We start from the raw sequence: 21736 nt of genomic DNA on the forward strand, positions 1-21736 counted from the left end.
CCGCCTCCTTTCTAAGGGGGCGGTCCATGCGGCGTCACAGCGACGTCACTGAAACGTCACTGAACCGCCGCCCAATCGCAGCGGAGGGGCGGAGATGAGCGGGACGTAACATCCCGCCCACCTCCTTCCTTCCGCATAGCGGCCGGGAGGCAGGTAGGGAGAGTTTCCTCGCTCCTGCGGCGTCACACGCAGCGATGTGTGCTGCCGCAGGAACGAGGAACAACCTCGTTACTGCTGAAGTAACGATAATTGGGAATGGACCCCCGTGTCGCCGATTAGCGATTTTTCACTGTTTTGCAACGATGCAAAATCGCTAATCGATGTCACACGCAACGGCATCGCTAATGCGGCCGGATGTGCGTCACGAATTCCGTGACCCCAACGACTCCGCATTAGCGATGTCGTAGCGTGTAAAGCCCGCTTAAGGCGTAAAAATCAACAAAGTCAATTTTCAACACATCAGTTCCAAGCCACGTGCAATATAAATGTGCTACCATGGAATGCAGCGTCTCCGGTCTTGTCTCCCATTGAGCACATCTGAGACGTCATTGGTCGGCAATTGCAAATGGCGCTGCCAGCAGCGGATCTTGATGATTGCTGCCTAAGTGCATTTTATATGGCAGAACATTCCCCAGACACCCATTAATAAACTCATTGATAACATAACAAGGTGTGTAATTCCAGGTACTTTTGCACATGGAGGTCATACACAATCCTGGATATATCAAGATCTTTTAAATAGTTTGTTTCCATTTTCGTCTTATTGTCAGATTATTATTAACATATCTCTCCATCCTGTAATTTCCATAATTCCATGACTTTTCGTTTTTGGTGTTGCATTTTCAGTATTGAGGAGTGTAAAAGTGATGACATTTAACTCTTTGGGGAAACATAGATTAAATATTAAAACATTTCATATAGTTTTATGTAAAGACTAAATTATGATCCTATTTTTTTTTTATCCTGGTAGATCCCACCAAATGACCCTCGGTTTAGAAATCGTAGTGACTGTATCCCCCTCTTCCGCTCCTCTCCGGTATGCACCCCTGGATCACCAATTCGTGAACAGATAAACATTCTCACCTCTTACCTTGATGGAAGCCAAGTGTATGGCAGTGATCTGCCACTGTCTTTTGCACTGCGTAATAACACAAATCAGTTGGGACTTATGGCTATTAACCAGAACTTCTCGGATGATGGACTTCCATTTCTTCCATTTCAAACACAAGGAGAAGACTTCTGTGTCCTGACTAATGTGTCATCTGGAATCCCCTGCTTTTTGGGAGGTACTGATTTTACATAATGTCATTGATAAAGTGGTGAAAAAAGGCAATTGTCAAGTGGAAAATGGAGACATTGGTGACAAATAGAAATATACTCAGCAGTAAATAGTATGTAGACATTTCATGAACATGCATGTACGTGGGACACTGGGGATCTTTAGAAAAGTTAACTTTCCAAAGTGAATAGTAGATTAGATGACTTCTTGTAATCTAATATTTTATATGAATAACTTTTTTGCAGTACTTGTTGTTCTACTGTTGGAGTGGCTAATGGGGCCGACCGCTTCCCTGGCACTTGAGTCTCTGAGATCACCACTAAGCCCCTCATCTCTTCCTTAGACATCACAGTGCGTGGCAGGTTCATTCTCTGTTCTCACGCCCGGTTCCCACCTTATCCTTAGGGTCACACTAACCGTCAGTATGTTGAAGGGAGTCATTGGGAATTCTGTCCAGGAAAACGGACACCACTCAGACCGTTTGGACTAAACCCGCTTCCAGGGGAAGTAGTTTCTGTCAGTCCTTCCACACACAGGACCCCACATGTTCAAAGTCTGAGTTTGACCCTGAGGGTCTCGTCAAATCACTACTCTGGGCTTCTACTTTGTTTCCCCTCTCTGGGGACTCTCCTGTCCTCTTCCTATATCTTGCCCTTTTTATAACATACAGCCCTCCCTGCAACTAACCCTTTCCTACCCAAGGGTTATCATGAAAGCGGTCACTTGAGCCACATTGCCACCTAGTGGCCACACAACATACAGCACTAAACTTTATTGTACATCTATAAAATGTCTGTTACTTCTGCGGGGGTGGCAGATCCCTAGACCCCCTTACACTACATCACCAGTGAATGTTGCATAGACTGTAAGATACTATGCAAGTCTATTGTCTATTTTTATTTGCAGGCGACCCCCGTGTCAGTGAGCAACCTGGTCTTACTGCTTTACACACGCTCTTTGTACGTGCACACAACACCATAGCTACAGAACTAAGGAGGATTAACCCAAGATGGTCTGGAGAGACCTTGTATCAAGAAGCTAGGAAGATTGTAGGAGGAATGTTGCAGGTGCTCTATTATTCTTTTATGAATACTTAATAGAAAATTACTTGTTACTTTCTTTATTATTGACTTTAATACTTTTTTTTCCAGAAAATCACATACAAAGATTGGCTACCATTACTATTAGGATCAGAGATGCCCAGGGTCCTCCCGACATACAGGGCTTACAATGAGTCAGTGGATCCAAGAGTGGCTAATGTATTCACAATTGTGTTTCGAATGGGCCATACTCTTATACAACCATTCATATACCGCCTTGCAGATGGCTATCGTCCCTACACCCCAGAACCACAGAGCCCCCTCCACCAGACCTTTTTCAATAGTTGGAGAGTGGTCAGACAAGGTAAATATATCCATGTAAACTTTTCCATGTAAAATCTATTTCCAAAAATATATAATACAAAATATTTATTTTGCAAATGTATAAAGCCATAATTCACACAGCTCCAGTCACTTCTATGGATTTATGGGAGAAATTGTGCATGCAGTCATGGCTGAAAATGTTGGTACCCTCAATATTGTTCTAGAAATGTAAGTATTTCTGCCAGAAAATTATTGAAATTACACATCTTGCCATACACATGTTTATTTCCTTTGTGTATATTGGAACAACACAAACAAAAATGAGAAACAAAAGCCATATTAGACATAATTTTAACACAAGCCCCCAAAATGGGCCAGACAAAATTCTTGGCACCTTTTCAAAATTATAGATAAGCAACTTTGTTTCAAGCATGTGATGCTCTTTCAAAATCACCTGTGGCAAGCAAGAGGTGTGGGCAATATGAAAATCACACCTGAAACAAGATAAAAAAGGGGAGAAGTTGACTGAATCTTTGCAATGTGTGTCTGTGTGTGTCACACTAAGCATGGAGAACAGAAGGAGGAGAAGAAAACCGTCTGAGGACTTAAGAACCAAAATTTTTGAAAAATATCAACAATCTCAAAACTACAAGTCCATCTCCAGAGATCTTGATGTTCCTTTGTCCATGGTGCACAACTTAATCAAGACATTTACAACCCATGGTAGTGTAGCTAATCTCCCTTGTCAGAGAAAAATTGTTGAAAGTTTGCAATGCAGTAATAATAATAATAATAATAATCTTTATTTCTATAGCGCCAACATATTCCGTAGCGCTTTACAATTCAGGAGGATCATATACAAACAAGTAACAGTTATAGAAATACAATATTTAGAGGGGAAAAAAATACAACCCTGCTCGTGAGAGCTTACAATCTACAATGAGATGGGGGGGGGGAGTATACTCCAGACAGTGAGTAAATAACCTCAAATCAAGTTCCAAAGAAATTCAAGCTATCCTGCAGGCTCAGGGAGCATCAGTGTCAGTGCAAACTATCCGGTGACATTTGAATAAAATAAAAAGCTGTGGCAAGAGGCCCAGGAAAACCCCATTGCTAACAGAAAATTAAAAAAACTAGACTAAAGTTTTGAAAACTGTACGTGTGTAAGCCAAAATCCTTTTGGGAAAGCATTTTGTGGACAGATGAGACCAAGATAGAGCATTTGTTAAAAGTACATCATTCTACTGTGTACTGAAAACAGAATGAGACCTATAAAGAAAAGAGCACAGCACCTACAGTCAATTAAGGTGGCGGGTCAAAGATGTTTTAGGGTTGTGTTACTGGTTGTCTTAACCGTGTGCAAGGCATCATGAAATCTGAAGATTATCAAAGGATTTTGGGTCACAATGTAGTGCGCAGTGTCAGAAAGCTGGATTTGCATCCTAGATCATTGGACTTCCAGCAGGACAATGACCCCAAACATACTTCAAGAAGAATCCAGAAATAGATTGAAACAAAGCGCTGGAGAGTTCTGAAGTGGCAGCAATGTGTCTGTATCTAAAGGGCACTTTACATGCAGCGATATCGCTATCAATATCGCTAGTGAGCGTACCCGCCCCGATTGGTACTGCCCGTGGCACACAACATCGCTTACACCCGTCACACATACTTACCTGTCTAGCGAGTCGCTGTTGCCGGCGAACCGCCTCCTTTCTAAGGGGGCAGTTCGTGCAGCGTCACAGCGGCGTCACTAAGCGGCGTCACTAAGCGGCTGCCCAATAGAAGCGGAGGGGCGGAGACGGGTGGGACGAACATCCCGCCCACCTCCTTCCTTCCTCATTGCGGGCGGCCGCAGGTAAGGTGATGTTCCTCTTTCCTGTGGTGTCACATGTAGCAATGTGTGCTGCCGCAGGAGCGACGAACAACATCATACCTACAACAGCAACGATTAGGTAAGTAATTTTGATCATTAACGGTTGTTCGTGCGTTTCACACGCAACGACGTCGCGAACGAGGCCGGATGTGCGTCACAAATTCCGTGATCCCAATGACATCTCGTTAGCGATGTTGTTGCGTGTAAAGCGGCCTTAAATCCCATTGACCTCCATTGGAGAGATGTAAAATTGCTGTTTGGAGAGGACGCCTTTTAAATATGAGAGGTCTGGAGCAGTTTACAAAAGAAGAGTCCAAAATTCCAGGTGAGAGGTGTAAGAAGCTTGTTGATGGTTATAAGAAGCGATTAATTGCATTTATTTATTCCAAAGAGTGTGCAACAAAATATTAAATTGAAGGTGCCAACAATTATGTGTGCCCATTTTTGGAGTTTTGTGTGAAATTTTGTTAAATTTTTTTATTTTATTTTTTTTTATGTTGTTCTAATACACACAAAATAAATAAATGTGTATAACAAAACATGTGTAATGGCAATCAATTTCTGGGAGAAATATCCCATTTTCGGGAACAATTTCAAGGGTGCCAACACCTTCCTCTATGACTGTATAAACAACCAAGGCCCCTATACAAATATTATATATTACTGCTATATTCACACAGGCCATTTTGGGACCCTGGTTGGACCCTTAATGATCAAATATTTATCACCAATTTTGTGGGTAGTAATAATGTTGTTACTGTGGCAATACCTTTTATGTGATGATTGAAGCTAATCAACATTTGTGGATGCTATGGAGTCCTTTCTTGAAGATTCTTTGCTAGTCCAACTTTATAATAATTGGTGCCTAATTTTCCTATTCTCATCTTGAAATACAGTCACATACGGACTACAATCTCAGCCACTTCTCCCAATAAGATGTTGAGAGCTGCGTCTGAGACTCTAGTCAGCACGTGGCCTCTGCAAATCTCATAATCGATGTAATGTGATGATGGAATCGGCAAGCTGAATCCTAATGTGTACACTACACACTGATAGGATTCTGCAGGCTGCAGGGCTTGTTGAAAAATTTATTTTTGGGTGGACTTTTATTAGGCCAGGGTGGTGTAAGAAAATATAATTAAAAAAAACACTATACCTGCCTATCGGACCAGCATCGCTCCTCCCGTGTCCCTTGCCGGTATCCTGGGCAGTTATGGGATCACTGCAGCCAATCAGTGGCTGCTGATTGCCTGCTGCTTTCACATTCTGTCCAAACAAATTTCATCTTCTTCTGACCGATCCATTCGATCAGTCCAATGAGCATGTATGAGCATTGTGATCAGCTATCTTATGTCGTACACAGGAGGAATTGCTCCTCTTCTCCGAGGATTGATGGCAAATCGAGCAAAACTAAATCGCCAAAATCAATTGGTTGTAGATGAATTAAGGGAACGTCTCTTCCTGCTCTTCAAACGGGTTGGGCTTGACCTACCAGCCCTCAACTTGCAAAGGGGTCGTGAGCATGGTATACCAGGTAACTGTTAAAAATCTTATTATGTGAATCGTATGATAATTCTCATAGGCTTATAGGCTATGAATTTCTTTGCACTATTTTTTTTTATTGTTTATTCTCTTCCTAAATGTACACGTGTATCTTTCTAAATAGACCTTTTTAAATATTGTAGAAGATTGAAACATCTGATCTTTTTGTTCTCAGAGTTGATAAAGCCCTGCCAGGGCAGTCTGGCAGCAGCTTTCTTCCATCTCTCTTTTGAAAATACATATAAACCTTTGTATGCCAACCTTCATATATATGGAATGGAAAGCCAACATCTACCTCGTGTATAGGTTTCTTTAAAGGGTCTCAGTAAAGTTGGCAGATCAGAGTGTTGAGAGGAAGCCAAATCATGCAAGGCTTTAGGGAAGACAGATCGTACATGCTCTACGGTACAAGACTGTAGATGGCAAGAAGAGAAGATGCACTGCTGTCTGGAAGGATAGAGGACAGGATAGGTCATACAATTTCTGTATTAGTGCAAAGAGACAAAAGAGAACTCAAGGGATATTTTGCAAGAACAGAATCATATAATGCTCTGCTCAGAGATTTATCATGTTCTGTAGAATGGTAAAACAGACAAAGAATTAAAGTGGACTACTCACTTTGAAATTTTAACTAAATCTAATATATAAAGCTGAGTGTATGTGTGTGTGTGTATGTCCGCTAAAGGAATCCACACCGTCGCATTTACAATCACAAAATTTTGCACAGATGCTTTATTTGACTCAGGGAACGTAATAAACTATGTTTTGATAGGAAAATGTAACCCCACACTTTACAGTGACTCTCCAAAAAACCTGTCTCCGTTAAAGTGAATGGAGCTAGGAGCTACAGGTTATTAATATGAGCTGTGATTGGTTGCCATAGGCTACAAAGGAAATTGTTAGTATAAGAAGCTTATGTGTAAGGTAATATGATGTCGGCGAGACAGACACAGACAGAGACAGACAGACAGAGACAGAGAGACAGGGAACGAGACAGACAGGGAAAGAGACAGACAGGAAAAGAGACAGACAGTGAAAGAGGCAGACAGACAGGAAGAGAGACAGACAGGGAAAGCGACAAAGACAGAGGCAGACAGAGACAGACAGACAGGGAAAGAGACAGACAGAGGCAGACAGGGAAAGAAACACATAGAGAGATACAGACAGAGAGTTAGAGAAATAGACAGACAGATAGGAAAATATACAGACAAACACACAGACGGACACACAGACAGAGAGATAGAGAGAGACAGACAGAGAGACTGATACAGAGACAGACATATAGACAGAAGCAGACAGGGGAAGAGACAGACAGGCAGAGACTGACAGGCCAAGAGACAGACAGAGACAGACAGAGAGATAGAGAGACAGACAGAGACAGACAGAGACAGACAGCAACAGACATACAGAGACAGAGAGAAACAGACAGAGACAAACAAAGAGATACAGAGACAAACAGGGAAAGAGACAGACTGACAGACAGAGAGATAGAGAGACAAACAGAGACTGGGAGAGAGACAGAGAAACAGTTACTATCCCGGGCAATGCCGGGTACTACAGCTAATACTTTATAAAAATCCCTGAGCTACCCTAATCTTGCCCTTTTTTCAATTTTGCACTGCATTGCTCCACTGCAGAGATATTCATATATATTTCTTTTGAACTTTTAGAGCACATTATGTGAAATCTCTGCTGGTACTTCAACTGGGTGTTTCATCAGAGTGTTCCCTTTAGGCATGTGCTTTTACCACTCACTCCTAGATGCTACCAATCATAACTAGACAGTTAATCTAATAGTCTCAGGCGTAGACTGTGATTGGCAGTGTCTGAGAGGGTGGAGTGAAAGTGCACAGAAAAAGTTCTGAATAGATGTCCAGTTGAGCTACAAGCAGAGATTCACATGTTGTGCTCCAAAACCAATAACTGTAAATATTTCTTAAGCGATGTGGGGCAAAAGGGAAAATAACAACAGAATCACAGGAGCTCAGGGATTTTTAGAAGGTATTTTAAGGGGTTTTCCAATGAACAATGTACATTTTAATCATTACATTGTGGAATAAAAATAAGTTCCCCCATTGGATATGTGAAAAAAATGTTCATGTGGTGAGGACAGACAGGGCCATTACACAATACATAGCAGGGGCATATCTATAAGATTATCTTAGCACAGGAACATTTTTATTTAACATATCCAATTCTGGAACTTATTCTTATTCCAAAACATATTGGTTAAAATGTGGGAGGGACATGTTCACAGGAGAAATGTTTGGAACTTTACAACTAATGGAGATTAAAGCCTACAAGTAAGTGCAATGTTTTAAGTAAAGACAACCATTAACATGAAGAATAGAGATATTTCCACTTCACAGGTGTCCATAGACAAGCGTTCATTATTGACATACCATTCTCCACACATATTGCAGGGGTGTAGTGGCTCACAATTAAGAATGAAACAGAAAATAAATACAGTGGAACCTTGGATTACGAGCATAATTGGTTCCGGGAGTCTGCTCTTAAACCACGTTACTCTTATATCAAAGCGAATTTTCCCATAGGAAATAATAGAAACACAGACAATTTGTTCACAACCCAAGAATATTTACTGTATTTATACAAACTTATTACAGTAATACAAAATAATGTACTGTATTTATAGAAAATTATTACAGTACACTAATACTAAATACTGTACAGTAAAAAACATATAAAACTAACTGCACATTAGCTGACAATAGAATTGTTGGTGTGCGGGAGGTACAATACAAGCAATGTGCTGTACCAGTTACCCGAAAGAGAGTACAATACTGTATCCACAAATGCAAATTGATAAACATAGTATATGGTATATACTGTATTGTGAAATGTAGTATTAGAAAGATTCCAGCATCCAGATCTTTTTTTGTCCAAAACGCGTCCAATGTAACACGCCTATGTGATGCGTTCTTCATCATGATGAAGGATATTATTGCTTTTAACTGAATTTGGAATAAAAGAAGATTATTTTTTAAAGAAAATCTATTTGATCTGGATGCTGGAATCTTTCTAATACTACGTTCCGCCGCAGAAGGATCCTGTTTCTCTATCCGTGCACCGATCAGGCATTCTGCGGTTCGCGGTTCGAGGTTCTCCAGTTCGCGGCTCGAGTGATTTTGGGGGCTGTTCTGGATCGAACTAGAACTCGAGCTTTTTTGCTAAAGCTCGATAATTTTAGATACGTTCGAGAACGGTTCTAGCAGCAAAAAAAACCCCAGATAATTCCTAGCTGGCTTTCCGCTGTAATAGTGTAAGTCACTCTGTGACTCACACTATTATGACATTTCAGTGTATAGTGTGCGGGAACAGCGCATTCAGATCACTGCTGTATGGATAATGGCGATCGCCATTTTTTTTTCCCCCTTGTCTTCCTTCCCTAAGCGCGCGCGTGTAGTGAGGAGGGCCAGCATGTCAGCCAATCCCAGACACACACACAGCTAAGTGGACTTTTAGCCAGAGAAGCAACGGCATGTGTGATAGGATGTCCATGTCACATGTCCCTGTATTATAAAACCGGACATTTTCCTCCAGCACGCCATTATCTGCCTTCTGCGTCCTTGGTGTCAGACATCACTAGCGCAGCTCCTATCGCCGATACTGCTGTATACGCTCCATACACAGCGCTGGACAGCTTAGGGATAGCACTTTCTATCAGTCCTTTTAAGGGCTCATACCGGCAGGGTCAGAGCCATAGGTGACAGAGTTTAAAACAGAGTTTAACAGCTACACAAGATGACAGCGTCTGTGTAGCTAAGGTCAGGGATTTCCTCGCTGCATTTCCCCATTAGGAGGGATAGAAAGGCAGGCTTCCTTTCCCCTACCCAGAGACCCACAACCCTGCCACTGTACCCTCCTGCCCTTTGCACACTCAAACTCATTGTTACTAAGCCATTATACTAGCAAACACTGAGTGAACTTAGTGGCATCCTAAAGGTGGCTGTTGGACTTCTGTATCGTCCCACAAGTGCAAAGATATTTGCAGCACGTCTGCCTGCATTGCACACTCCAACTCATTGTTACTTACTAAGACATTATATTATCAAAAATTGAGTAAACTTAGTGGCATACAAGAAGTGGCTGTTGTACTCCATTAGTGCCCCACTGGTGCAAATCTATGTGCAGCACCTCTGCATGACACCCACCTGCCCTGTTTTTAATAAGCTATAATGATAGCAAAAAATACTGCCATTTAGTGGCATCATAGAACTGGCTGTAGTATTTCATTATTGTCCCACTGGTGCCAAGCTATTTCTAGCACCTGTGCAGGACACCCTCATGCACATTTTGCTACGCTAATGTTATAGCAAACTCAGGGAATTCATTGCTGCATTTGATAATATAGAAAGTGAGGCTTCCTTTAGCTTTTCCTTCTGTTCATAGACAGCATCTCCAAGTCCACACCCGAAGAGCAATTTCTCCTCCACGTGTAAGTGTAGAGAGGCAGCTAGTGCGCATGCGTGTGCCGATTTACCCCAGCTGCAGCCTAACTACAGTGTTTCGCCTAGTGTGTATGCTCAGCCTGACTGTGCCATTCCTGAGGCTAAGTCTTCATTTCGGGATACAGCGTATGCTCCCACACTTAGTGTGAAAAGCCTCTTTGCCCAGGTACTTGCATTCCGTGCCGGGTCTAAGTCCTGTTTTGTGCTGAGACACCATGCTAAAGCTGATAGTCTTTTTTCAGAGACTGTATTTCATGCTACTGAGCATGCTCAGGCACTTACTGCATCAGAAACTAGGTCCGGTAATGAACTCTTTGGCCCTGCCCCTGATGTGGGGGGGCCCATATAGACCACAGGGCATCAGGTGTCCTGACGATGTGGCCAGGCCACTCCCAAATGGCTTGCAGAGGCCCGCCCCTATGACTTGTCACCTCATTATTGATGGTCAGACGATGACTGGTGAGGTGTTTGTGTCGTGGCAGCCATGAGGTCATTATTGAAGTTGCGGTTCCAAATAGGACGCTAGTTATGCCACTCATGACGTGTCACTCTGCTTTTGTCTCCAGGAGCTGCATTGTGGTCCACCCTGGTTTGGGGCGGACCCAGGTTATAAAACGGGCTGGAGCCAACAAGGAGGTGCGCAGTCTTCTATTATGCTCCGAAAGAGCACACCTCCATGTGTTGAACCCATTGCGGCTTGAGGCCAGAGGTAGGCAGAGATAGGGCGTCGATGCAGGCCGCCACCACAGTTGGTAACGCAAAACGGTTAAGACCAGCTCCTGTCCTACAAGTCCTGCTTGTGTAGCCCAGTGGCATTAACAGGCCTGCTGCTGCTGATGCGCCTGCTGTCCACAGGTGTGGCCCCAATGCACACGGTCAGCGTACTGAATGGCCCCTGTGATGTTAACAGGGAGTTCCTGGGCTGGGTGGGCGTGTGGACCCTGTGACGCTAACAGGGCTCCCAGTCTCAAGATCCGAGTGGCGTCTAACTCGGTTCAGGCAACTATTAGTTTCATAGCCACACAGATCTGTATCCTCCACCTAACCTTCCAGTTGCCAACCTCTCCTTTTCCATCTGGGAGCACGGTGGACATTGACTGCTGATGGGGATATATACCTTTCTCTTTCTTTTCTTATTAATTTTCGTTTTATAGCAGTAACATAGTATATACCACCTTATCCAAATCTGCCAGTCCCACCGTAACAGATGTTGTTTCTTCATCAAATGTTACTTTTGCTTAACCAACAAACCCACGGACAAAAACTTTTTTCCCCTTTCCAACACACCTGTACCCCTTTCCACCAGCATTTGTCCTTTTTCAACTCATTTGGTATATGACCAAAAGTGCAACTCTGCAGGGACACCGTACTCAATGCCATCTCAGCACAGCAGCCAGCCCTCGGTCCCTCAGATGTGGACAAGTAAAAGACCATTTCCTCTTATCCATAACAAAGCGTTGAGATTCACTCTGTGCAGCACTGGTGTTTAGTGGAAAAGCAAATCTAAGAATCCGTACCACCTTCTGCAGATACTCCTGTATACGTGCGTCCCTTTCTATGGCTGGAATTATTTCGCCAAATTTTGTCTTGTACTGGGGATCTAACAGTGTGGCAACCCAGTAGTTAGCATTACTTCGAATTCGTACAATCTGAGGGTCATGTTGTAGGTAGTGCAGCAAGAAGGCGCTCATGTGTCTTGTGCATCCAGGAGGACCAAGTCCTTGGTGTGTTGGTGGCATAGAGGTGAGAATCGTGCCTCCTTCCTCTGCCCTCTCCCCCCAACCTCGCACAACCGAAATGTAAGCAAGCTCTCACTCATCTGCTGAGTCTTCCATGGCCATCACCAGTTCGTCCTCCATTTCTTCATGGGCTCCTTCACCTTCCTCAACAATTTTTGCTGATACTATGCACCCTTGTTAATCCCTCTCCCCCACCATGACTGCCGCCTAGGTGCCGCTCACCGTCTGGACCTTGTAGATCTTATTATCCCTTCTGCATATGACTCCTCCTGTACTTCCTCCCCTTCCTCTTGGACCAACACCTGACTCCGAATAATGCATACAGTGTGCTCCATCATGTAGATGACCAGAATTGTCACGCTGAGAATGGCATCGCCAGTGCTAAAGATCTTCGTCGATATTTGTAAACTGTGTAGAAGGGTGCATAGGTCCTTGATCTGACACCACTCCAGCAGCGTGATCTGCACCACCTCTGGATCAAGTTAGCCCAGGGTATACGTCATACCATATTTCAGCAGGGCTCTGCGGTGCTGCCACAGACGCTGAAACATGTGCAGATTCAAATTCCTGCGTGTCGGAACAACGCATTTCAGGAGTTTAACCGCCAGACCCTAAGACTTCAGGAGCGATGAAAGTTGTTGAGCTGCTGGGTGCGAAGGATGAAAGTGAGCACATAGCAGCGTGCCCGCTGTACAAGGCCACGTAGGCCGGGATGGTATTTTAAAAATTGCTGGAGAATCAGATTCAACACGTGAGCCATACAAGGCACATGTGTCACATTGCCCTGACGAAGGGCCGCAGACAGGTTTGCATCATTGCCGCACACGGCTGTTAAGTCACCAACGTAGTCCACTCAATCAATTTGTACTCCGGTCGCCAGGTGACAACGTGTTCCTTTCATGCATAGTGCTGATGATGGGAAAGGAGTCGATGCCTGGGGCGCAGGTGGACGCAGGTTATGGTCACCCACTGGGTTGCGTTACCTTGACAGATACAGAACCACAGGCTGAATGTAGGTGGTGGGTATGTCACAGATGAAGTACCATCATTCAGCTACAACCAATGGGAAGACACCACACCCTTTTTTAGACCCCTCCTGTCTGCAGACCACTGCCAGACAAAGCTATGAACCTCTTGTTACTGTTACCCCCAGTTCAGTTTAATGAGTTTGTGTGCTTGTTACCTGACTACTTTTCCTGCTTGCTGTTTATGTACCTCGTTGGCCGATCCGCCTTTCACCTCTGCTTGTTTTCTGATTAAGTCCTGGCCATCCCATTCTGTTCCTCTTCCTCAATTAATGTTTTTGACCCTGCATGACTACTATTCTCTGGAACTGCAGCCTTCCACAGGTATTGATCAACTTGGGCCATGTGTAATTCCAAATCACTGTATAGGGGTTAAAGGGTTTCAGGGTTCTGGGTGTCCAGCTTGGTGAGTGGCTTGCCTCTAGCCTATCCTTTACAGCCCATCTGAGTGTGTCGATCCAGGCAGGCGTTACACCGTGCCCTCTGCAGAAGGCCATGTAGGCCGGGATAGTGTTTTAAAAATTGCTGGACAACCAGGTTCAACACTTGAGCCATACAAGGCACGTGTGTCACATTGCCCTGACGAAGGGCCGCAGACAGGTTTGCATCATTGCCGCACACGGCTGTTAAGTCACCAACGTAGTCCACTCAATCAATTTGTACTCCGGTCGCCAGGTGACAACGTGTTCCTTTCGTGCATAGTGCTGATGATGGGAAAGGAGTCGATGCCTGCGGCGCAGGTGGACGCAGGTTATGGTCACCCACTGGGTTGCGTTACCTTGACAGATACAGAACCACAGGCTGAATGTAGGTGGTGGGTATCTCACAGATGAAGTACCATCATTCAGCTACAACCAATGGGAAGACACCACACCCTTTTTTAGGCCCCTCCTGTCTGCAGACCACTGCCAGACAAAGCTATGAACCTCTTGTTACTGTTACCCCTAGTTCAGTTTTATGAGTTTGTGTGCTTGTTACCTGACTACTTTTCCTGCTTGCTGTTTATGTACCTCGTTGGCCGATCCGCATTTCACCTCTGCTTGTTTTCTGATTAAGTCCTGGCCATCCCATTCTGTTCCTCTTCCTCAATTAATGTTTTTGACCCTGCATGACTACTATTTTCTGGAACTGCAGCCTTCCACAGGTATTGATCAACTTGGGCCCTGTGTAATTCCAAATCACTGTATAGGGGTTAAAGGGTTTCAGGGTTCTGGGTGTCCAGCTTGGTGAGTGGCTTGCCTCTAGCCTATCCTTTACAGCCCATCTGAGTGTGTCGATCCAGGCAGGCGTTACACCGTGCCCTCTGCAGAAGGCCATGTAGGCCGGGATAGTGTTTTAAAAATTGCTGGACAACCAGGTTCAACACGTGAGCCATACAAGGCATGTGTGTCACATTGCCCTGAAGAAGGGTCGCAGACTGGTTTGCATCATTGTCGCACCCGACCTTCCCTGACTGCTGGTTGAGTGTAGACAACCATTGATGAAACTCGGTCTCACTCTCCAGAGCTAACCGTCCACAATTCCTCAGCAGTGTCTCACATTTCCCCTACATTTCAAAGTAAACATTTGACCGCCTGATGGCCTTGAGCTCTGCTGCCAGCATAATAAGGAGGTGTGTGGGATTCCTTGGGCGCAGTTACAAGGAAGGGTGGCCTGACCACACAGGGTTTAGGCCGAGGTGGAGGACCCACACGAGGTTAAGGAGGCAGAAGCAGTGGAGGAACTTGTACATACAGAGGAAGGATTGACACACAAGTCGTGGGGACGGCAAGACTTGTACAGCAAACCCTTCTCCATCTCTCACCATAGTTACCCAGTGCCCAGTCAGCAACATGTAACTCTCCTGTCCATGCTTACTGGTCCAAGTATCTGTGGTGAAATGCAACCTGTCACACACAGAGTTTCTCAAGGAATCAGTGAGGTTGTGCGCGACCTGCTGTGGTAGCGCGGGCACGCCTTTCTTGGAGAAGGAGTGACGACTGGCCATCGGCTCTTGGGGCACTGCAATGGGCATAAGGTCTCGAAAATCCTCGGTCTCAAAAGGGTGTAAAGGCAGCCTTTCTGTTGCCAACAAGTTGCAGATGATGAAACTCAACCTATTAGGCATGTCATGCCCTTCGAAAATCATGTAAAACACAGCGAGGGGACTCCAACCACAGTCTCCCTCATTGCCACTAATTGGGCCACACACACCCCACTTGACTGGCATCAGTTGACTCCCCTTTTGAAAAAGAAAAAGATGCTTTGCATAAAGCACTCTCAAAAATACGCGTGCCTTTCCCGTCCCCTGGATGACCCAGGGGAAGAAAAGTCCTCTGAGAGCCATGACTTGTTCATCTTGGTTCTTTTAGAAACACAGCGAGGGGACTCCAACCACAGTCTCCCTCGTTTCCACTAATTGTGCCACACACACCCCACTTGACTGGCATCACTTGATCCCCCTTTTCAAAATGAAACAGATGCTTTGCATGAAGCACTCTCAAAAATACGTGTGCCTTTCCCGTCCCCTGGATGACCCAGGGGAAGAAAAGTCCTCTGAGAGCCATGACTTGTTCATCTTGGTTCTTTTAGAAACACAGCGAGGGGACTCCAACCACAGTCTCCCTCGTTTCCACTAATTGGGCCACACACACCCCACTTGACTGGCATCACTTGATCCCCCTTTTCAAAATGAAACAGATGCTTTGCATGAAGCACTCTCAAAAATACGTGTGCCTTTCCCGTCCCCTGGATGACCCAGGGGAAGTAAAGTCCTCTGAGAGCCATGACTTGTTCATCTTGGTTCTTTTAGAAACACAGCGAGGGGACTCCAACCACAGTCTCCCTCGTTTCCACTAATTGGGCCACACACACCCCACTTGACTGGCATCACTTGATCCCCCTTTTCAAAATGAAACAGATGCTTTGCATGAAGCACTCTCAAAAATACGTGTGCCTTTCCCGTCCCCTGGATGACCCAGGGGAAGAAAAGTCCTCTGAGAGCCATGACTTGTTCATCTTGGTTCTTTTAGAAACACAGCGAGGGGACTCCAACCACAGTCTCCCTCGTTTCCACTAATTGGGCCACACACACCCCACTTGACTGGCATCACTTGATCCCCCTTTTCAAAATGAAACAGATGCTTTGCATGAAGCACTCTCAAAAATACGTGTGCCTTTCCCGTCCCCTGGATGACCCAGGGGAAGAAAAGTCCTCTGAGAGCCATGACTTGTTCATCTTGGTTCTTTTTTCAAAAGCGAGGGGACTCCAACCACAGTCTTCCTCGTTGCCACTAATTGGGCCACATACACCCCACTTGACTGGCATCAGTTGACCCCCCTTTTCAAAATGAAAAAGATGCTTTGCATGAAGCTCTCTCAAAAATACGCGTGCCTTTCCCGTCCCCTGGATGACCCAGGGGAAGAAAAGTCCTCTGAGAGCCATGACTTGTTCATCTTGGTTCTTTTTTCAAAAGCGAGGGGACTCCAACCACAGTCTCCCTCGTTGCCACTAATTGGGCCACACACACCCCACTTGACTGGCATCACTTGACCCCCCTTTTCAAAATGAAAAAGATGCTTTGCATGAAGCACTCTCAAAATACGCATGCCTTTCGCCTCCCCTGGCTGACCCAGGGGAAGAAAAGTCCTCTGAGAGCCATGTCCACATTGTCAGTGGACAGACACGTGTGCTTATCTGCCAGCAGACCCCCAGCAGCACTGAAGACAGGTTCCGAAAGGACGCTGGCTGCAGGACACGACAAGATCCCCAAGGCGTACATGGCAAGCTCAGGCAATTTATCCAGATTGGAAGCCTAAAATGAGCAGGGCTCAAGTTGCACAGTAATGGCATCGATGTTTCCTTGCATATACTCATATATCTGTGTCTCCTCCTCTTTTTCCTTGTCCAGCTCTTTTGTTTTCGCATGAGTATATGTCCTTGTCACTTTCCCATGTGTTTGTGTTGTGTTGTGAGTTGTTTGTCACCTTTTGGACACCTTTGAGGGTGTTTTCTAGGTGTTTTTATGTGTTTGTGATTGCCTGCCATAGTTTCCTATGCGGTTCGAGTTCGGTTCGTCGAACGTTCGACGAACCAAACTTGAACGGGACCTCCGTTCGGCGAACCGACCTCGAGCCGAACCGCGACCGGTTCACTCATCTCTACTCTTAATCCAAGGTTCCACTGTATTTTGTTTCAGAACTTAGCAGGGTATTACAAAAATGGTAATTGAGTGTAGGATTCCCAGAAACTATTGCTCAAGCTGTAAGTATGTATACTGAAGGACATATTGTGCACACAAGATTTACCATGGAATTAAGATTGGTATCTGTTATCATGCAAACAATCTGTCCTGAGCTTTTTAGCTAATGGGCTCAGAAATTCTGAAGAAATCTCTGGACTCAGTAACTTGTTTCACTGTCGTAGGTGACCTGAATTAAATATTTGCCCAGACGTTCTCTATTAAACACCAAACACTTTTCTAATAAATGTAATAACCAGCAAAATAATGTGATCACTTCATATTTTCTGTTGATTCACTTCATCTCAGTACACACACAAGTGATTAACTATCCCTCAGGATTGCGTCTAAGAGAAGTATGAGCTGAATAATTGGAATGAATACTGTAGTACTGCAATATACAGATCTAAAAATGCCCAATAAACTACCCTAAGTGTCCTGATTAAAGCCACATAAATTAACAAATTACAAGAAGATAATTTTTTTTTAGAGGAAATCCTGTTAAGCCCTTTACATTGTTATGATTTATTGGTTCTTAAAGTGGCTATGCACATTAAATTAATATCTGCTGGACACATTGGTGATTTCTGGAAACAAACCCTGGGACTCCTAGACTAAATATATCATATCACAATACAGCCGTCACCTCGTTTATGTTTGTTGAGTCTGTGGGAGGGAGGAGTAGACCCGGACTCTCCAACAGCCCTGTGAATAGCCCGTATCCTGTATCAAGCAAGAAAGATACTGGCATACCATTGGTTAAATCCTCTACCACCAACGTTATCAGAGCTTAAAAATAAATTAAATAACGTCATTATATTGGAAAGGGAAGTTTATTTAAAAAGAAAAACACTGAGAAAGTTTTACAAAATCTGGCAGCCATGGATGGAGTCGCCGGGTCTCGCCTCTGGGGCACTAGTGCAGGATGCAATGTTGGACCAGTTACTGTTGTGCTTGCAGTGAATGGAACGTTTGGGGAGTAAAAGTTAAAACTAGTGTTTTTTTTGAGTGGACTTTGAGCGGCGCTGTGGGAGGGTCCGGAAGGGTGTGATTGATGACTAAACGGGGAGAGAGAGGCAAGCGGGTATGGAAATATGATGCGGAGCAACGCGGCTGATGGAGGAGACTTTTCTATTAGACTGAGGTATTATTGCATAATTTAACTTTTGTTTATCTGTGGAGCCAGGTTGTTTGTAAGCTCAATTTATATAACTGTCATCTAAGATTTTTTTTTTTATTTTTTTTTTTATACAGAGGAAGAACCTGATTTATAGACAACATATATTTTTTCAATGTACACCTTTACTAGTTATATAAGATGCAATATATTTTCTCTGTATTGATTCCTAATTGTTTAATAAAAAAGATCTGATTTAAAAAAAATAATATCTGCTGAATCTGCATGTTTCGGCAAGACCTGTCCAGCACCTTATGTGTGTTAGGTGATTGGTCAATGGACCTGTAACTAGCTATCTCTTTTCTCTTTTCTTATGGTCCGTGAGGTGCCAATGGAGGGTCCCCCACAGATCAGACACTTCTCACCTGTGGATAAGTGATAAGTGGAGATTTTGGCCTAGCTGTTGAAGTGTACATCTTAAAGGGAACCTGTCAGGTCCCATATGCATTCTAACCTACAAGCAGGGTGATGTGTGGCCTAGAAACCCATTGCTACCCATCCCTGTATTGTAATATTGTGTAAAATAAATGTATAAAAAAGTTTTATAACTTACTTGTTTCTTATGTAAATGACAGAGGGTCTAGTCCCCTTGGCATTACTTCACCCCGTGAGCATGATACTATGGATTTACATCAGCAATGTCACAGTTACCACCTAGAAATCCCGCACATGCGCACTTCTCATTCGTGCAGCCTTTTTAGCTGGGAGCACCTTACAAATATGTCTTCTCCGTTTGGTCTTTGGTTCCGCAGTGTACTTGAGCCAGGTTAGAGGTTAACCTGGCAAAAGTACACTGCGGAACCAAAGATCAAACAGAGAAGACATATTTGTAAGGTGCACCCGGCTAAAAAGGCTACACGAATGAGAAGCACACACGCCCAGGATTTCTAGGCGATAACAGTGATGACGCTCATATAAATCCATAGTATCACGCCCACGGGGCGAAGCCACGTCCTTGGGGACTAGACCCTCTGTCATTTACATAGGGAACACGTAAGTTATAAAACTTTTTTTATGCATTCATTTTACACAATATTACAACACAGGGATGGGTATGAAGGAGTTACTAGGCCACACATCACCCTGCTTGTAGGTTAGAACGCATATGGGACCTGACAGGTTCCCTTTAAGAGATTTGTACCAAAAATTTGAATTATCCACCTGAAATTGTGAATGTTATGATTCTTTTAGAACTCCTGAATATTTTTATTTTTGTACAGGATACAATGCATGGAGAAGGTTTTGTGGATTTTCTGCACCGCGCAATCTGAACGAGTTAACTACTGTGTTGAATAACAGAGAGCTTGCCCAAAAGTTTATAAATCTGTACGGGACCCCTGAAAATATTGACATCTGGGTTGGTGGAGTTGCTGAACCTTTAGTTCGTAATGGCAGAATTGGGCAATTACTCACATGTCTGATTGGCAACCAGTTTCGTAGGGCTCGAGATGGAGACCGGTAAGTTAATTTACAAAGAAAAAAAAAACATAAAACATTTCAATGAGGATGTAAAATGCTTAAGGAGGACCTGTCACCTGGCCAAAAGTGGCTACTTTTTTTGTTATTATTTTTTGCCTGCAGCTCCCCTGCGTAACCGTTTTTTTTTATTTTTATGTTTTAAATCCACCATATGGTGCCAGGGATATGGGACTTTTTGTTTTGCGCTAATTTGACTCTTTAGACGTGAGAGTGGCTCACAGGATTCTCTGGGTGTGTGTCTTGAGGTTCATCCGTGTTATTACCCTGTGAGCCACATCCCCTTGTAAGGACTATAAAAATCAGAAAAATAAGAGCACAAACAGGCCACTTTTGATCTGGTGACAAAAAGCAAAAATCTCATCAGATGTGTCCCTCTGACTGATATTGTGGTTAAATCCTAAATTTTGATGTGAAAATATATAAATCCGTATAATAATATATCCTAATTTTAAGTTTTAGGGAAAAACGAAATTAAAGGCTGAACCCAACTTTCTCAATGCGTTTGGACAATAGTCTAATAATCATTGGGCCCCAAAATAATTGTCGGGGATAAAAGGGTTTTCCCACTAACAAAGTTAATTTTAATGAATTTGATATTGGAATAACAATACATTCCCCAATTGGATGTTTAAAAAATATGTTCCTGTGCTGAGATAATCTCCTATATGTGCCCCTGCTATATACTATGTAATGGCCTTGTCTGACCATACAGGGACATGGTCTGATCATACCACATCTCCTGGGATGGGGAGAAAGCAAAAGAAAGTATACATACATTACAGGGATTATAGAAGATTAATTTTGTGAGGTACCGTATTTTTCGGACCATAAGACGCACTTTTTTCCCACAAATGTTGGGGGAAAGTGGGGGGTGCGTCTTATGGTCTGAATGTGGCTGCGGGGAATGAGGGTGCTGCGGTGCAGCGGGTCATCGGGGGCACGAGCAGGCTGTAGCAGCCTGCCGTGACCACGTGGACCCGCTCATTTAATATGCACGCCCATCCCCTGCCCATCATCCCTCAGCGCTGAAGCAGTCACTGACAGGTGGGCGGGATGATGGGGGCGGAGGATAAACAGTCGGCCGTGATCACCCCTGGCAACTACGGCCTGGAGTGATCATGTGCAGCTGTATTCACTGCTCCCCGCGCATCATCATCTGCGCGGGGAGCAGTGAATCAGTGTACAGTACTCACTGTTCCCCTGCAGCACCGCGATGTCCTCCCGTCTGTGTCAGCGGCAGCGCTGCTGAGTGGAGCTGTCCCCATTACCCTGCTGCATCGCGATCATCTCCTGTGTCTGTGCCGGCGTCTGGGTGGAGACTAGCGGGGCACACAGTGATGATGTCATCGCTGTGCGCACGTGTCCACATGCAGCCACCGGCACAGACACAGGAGATGATCGCGATGCAGCAGGGTAACTGGGATGGCTCCACTCAGCGGCGCTGCCTATGACACAGACGGAAGGACGAGCGATGCTGCAGGCAGTGAGGTAAGGTGAGGTGAGTATGAACGTTTATTTTTTTTATGTGCCACAGGATGCGGCCATACACCAGGATGGGGGTATATT

At 44.3% G+C, this 21736-nt stretch overlaps 1 protein-coding gene across 1 annotated transcript in view; it reads left to right on the plus strand.

Annotated features, from left to right (window-relative positions):
• The window catches only part of LOC142284519 (myeloperoxidase-like), a 65178-nt gene that overhangs the window by 35800 nt on the left and 7642 nt on the right, over nt 1-21736 (plus strand). The window contains exons 8-12 of the mRNA XM_075333201.1: nt 971-1286; nt 2186-2346; nt 2431-2683; nt 5880-6050; nt 19912-20149. Of these exons, the coding sequence (XP_075189316.1) occupies nt 971-1286; nt 2186-2346; nt 2431-2683; nt 5880-6050; nt 19912-20149 (1139 nt within the window). The remainder of the gene's footprint in view (nt 1-970; nt 1287-2185; nt 2347-2430; nt 2684-5879; nt 6051-19911; nt 20150-21736) is intronic.

Source organism: Anomaloglossus baeobatrachus, chromosome 2, assembly GCF_048569485.1.
Source record: "Anomaloglossus baeobatrachus isolate aAnoBae1 chromosome 2, aAnoBae1.hap1, whole genome shotgun sequence".
NCBI lineage: Eukaryota > Metazoa > Chordata > Amphibia > Anura > Aromobatidae > Anomaloglossus > Anomaloglossus baeobatrachus.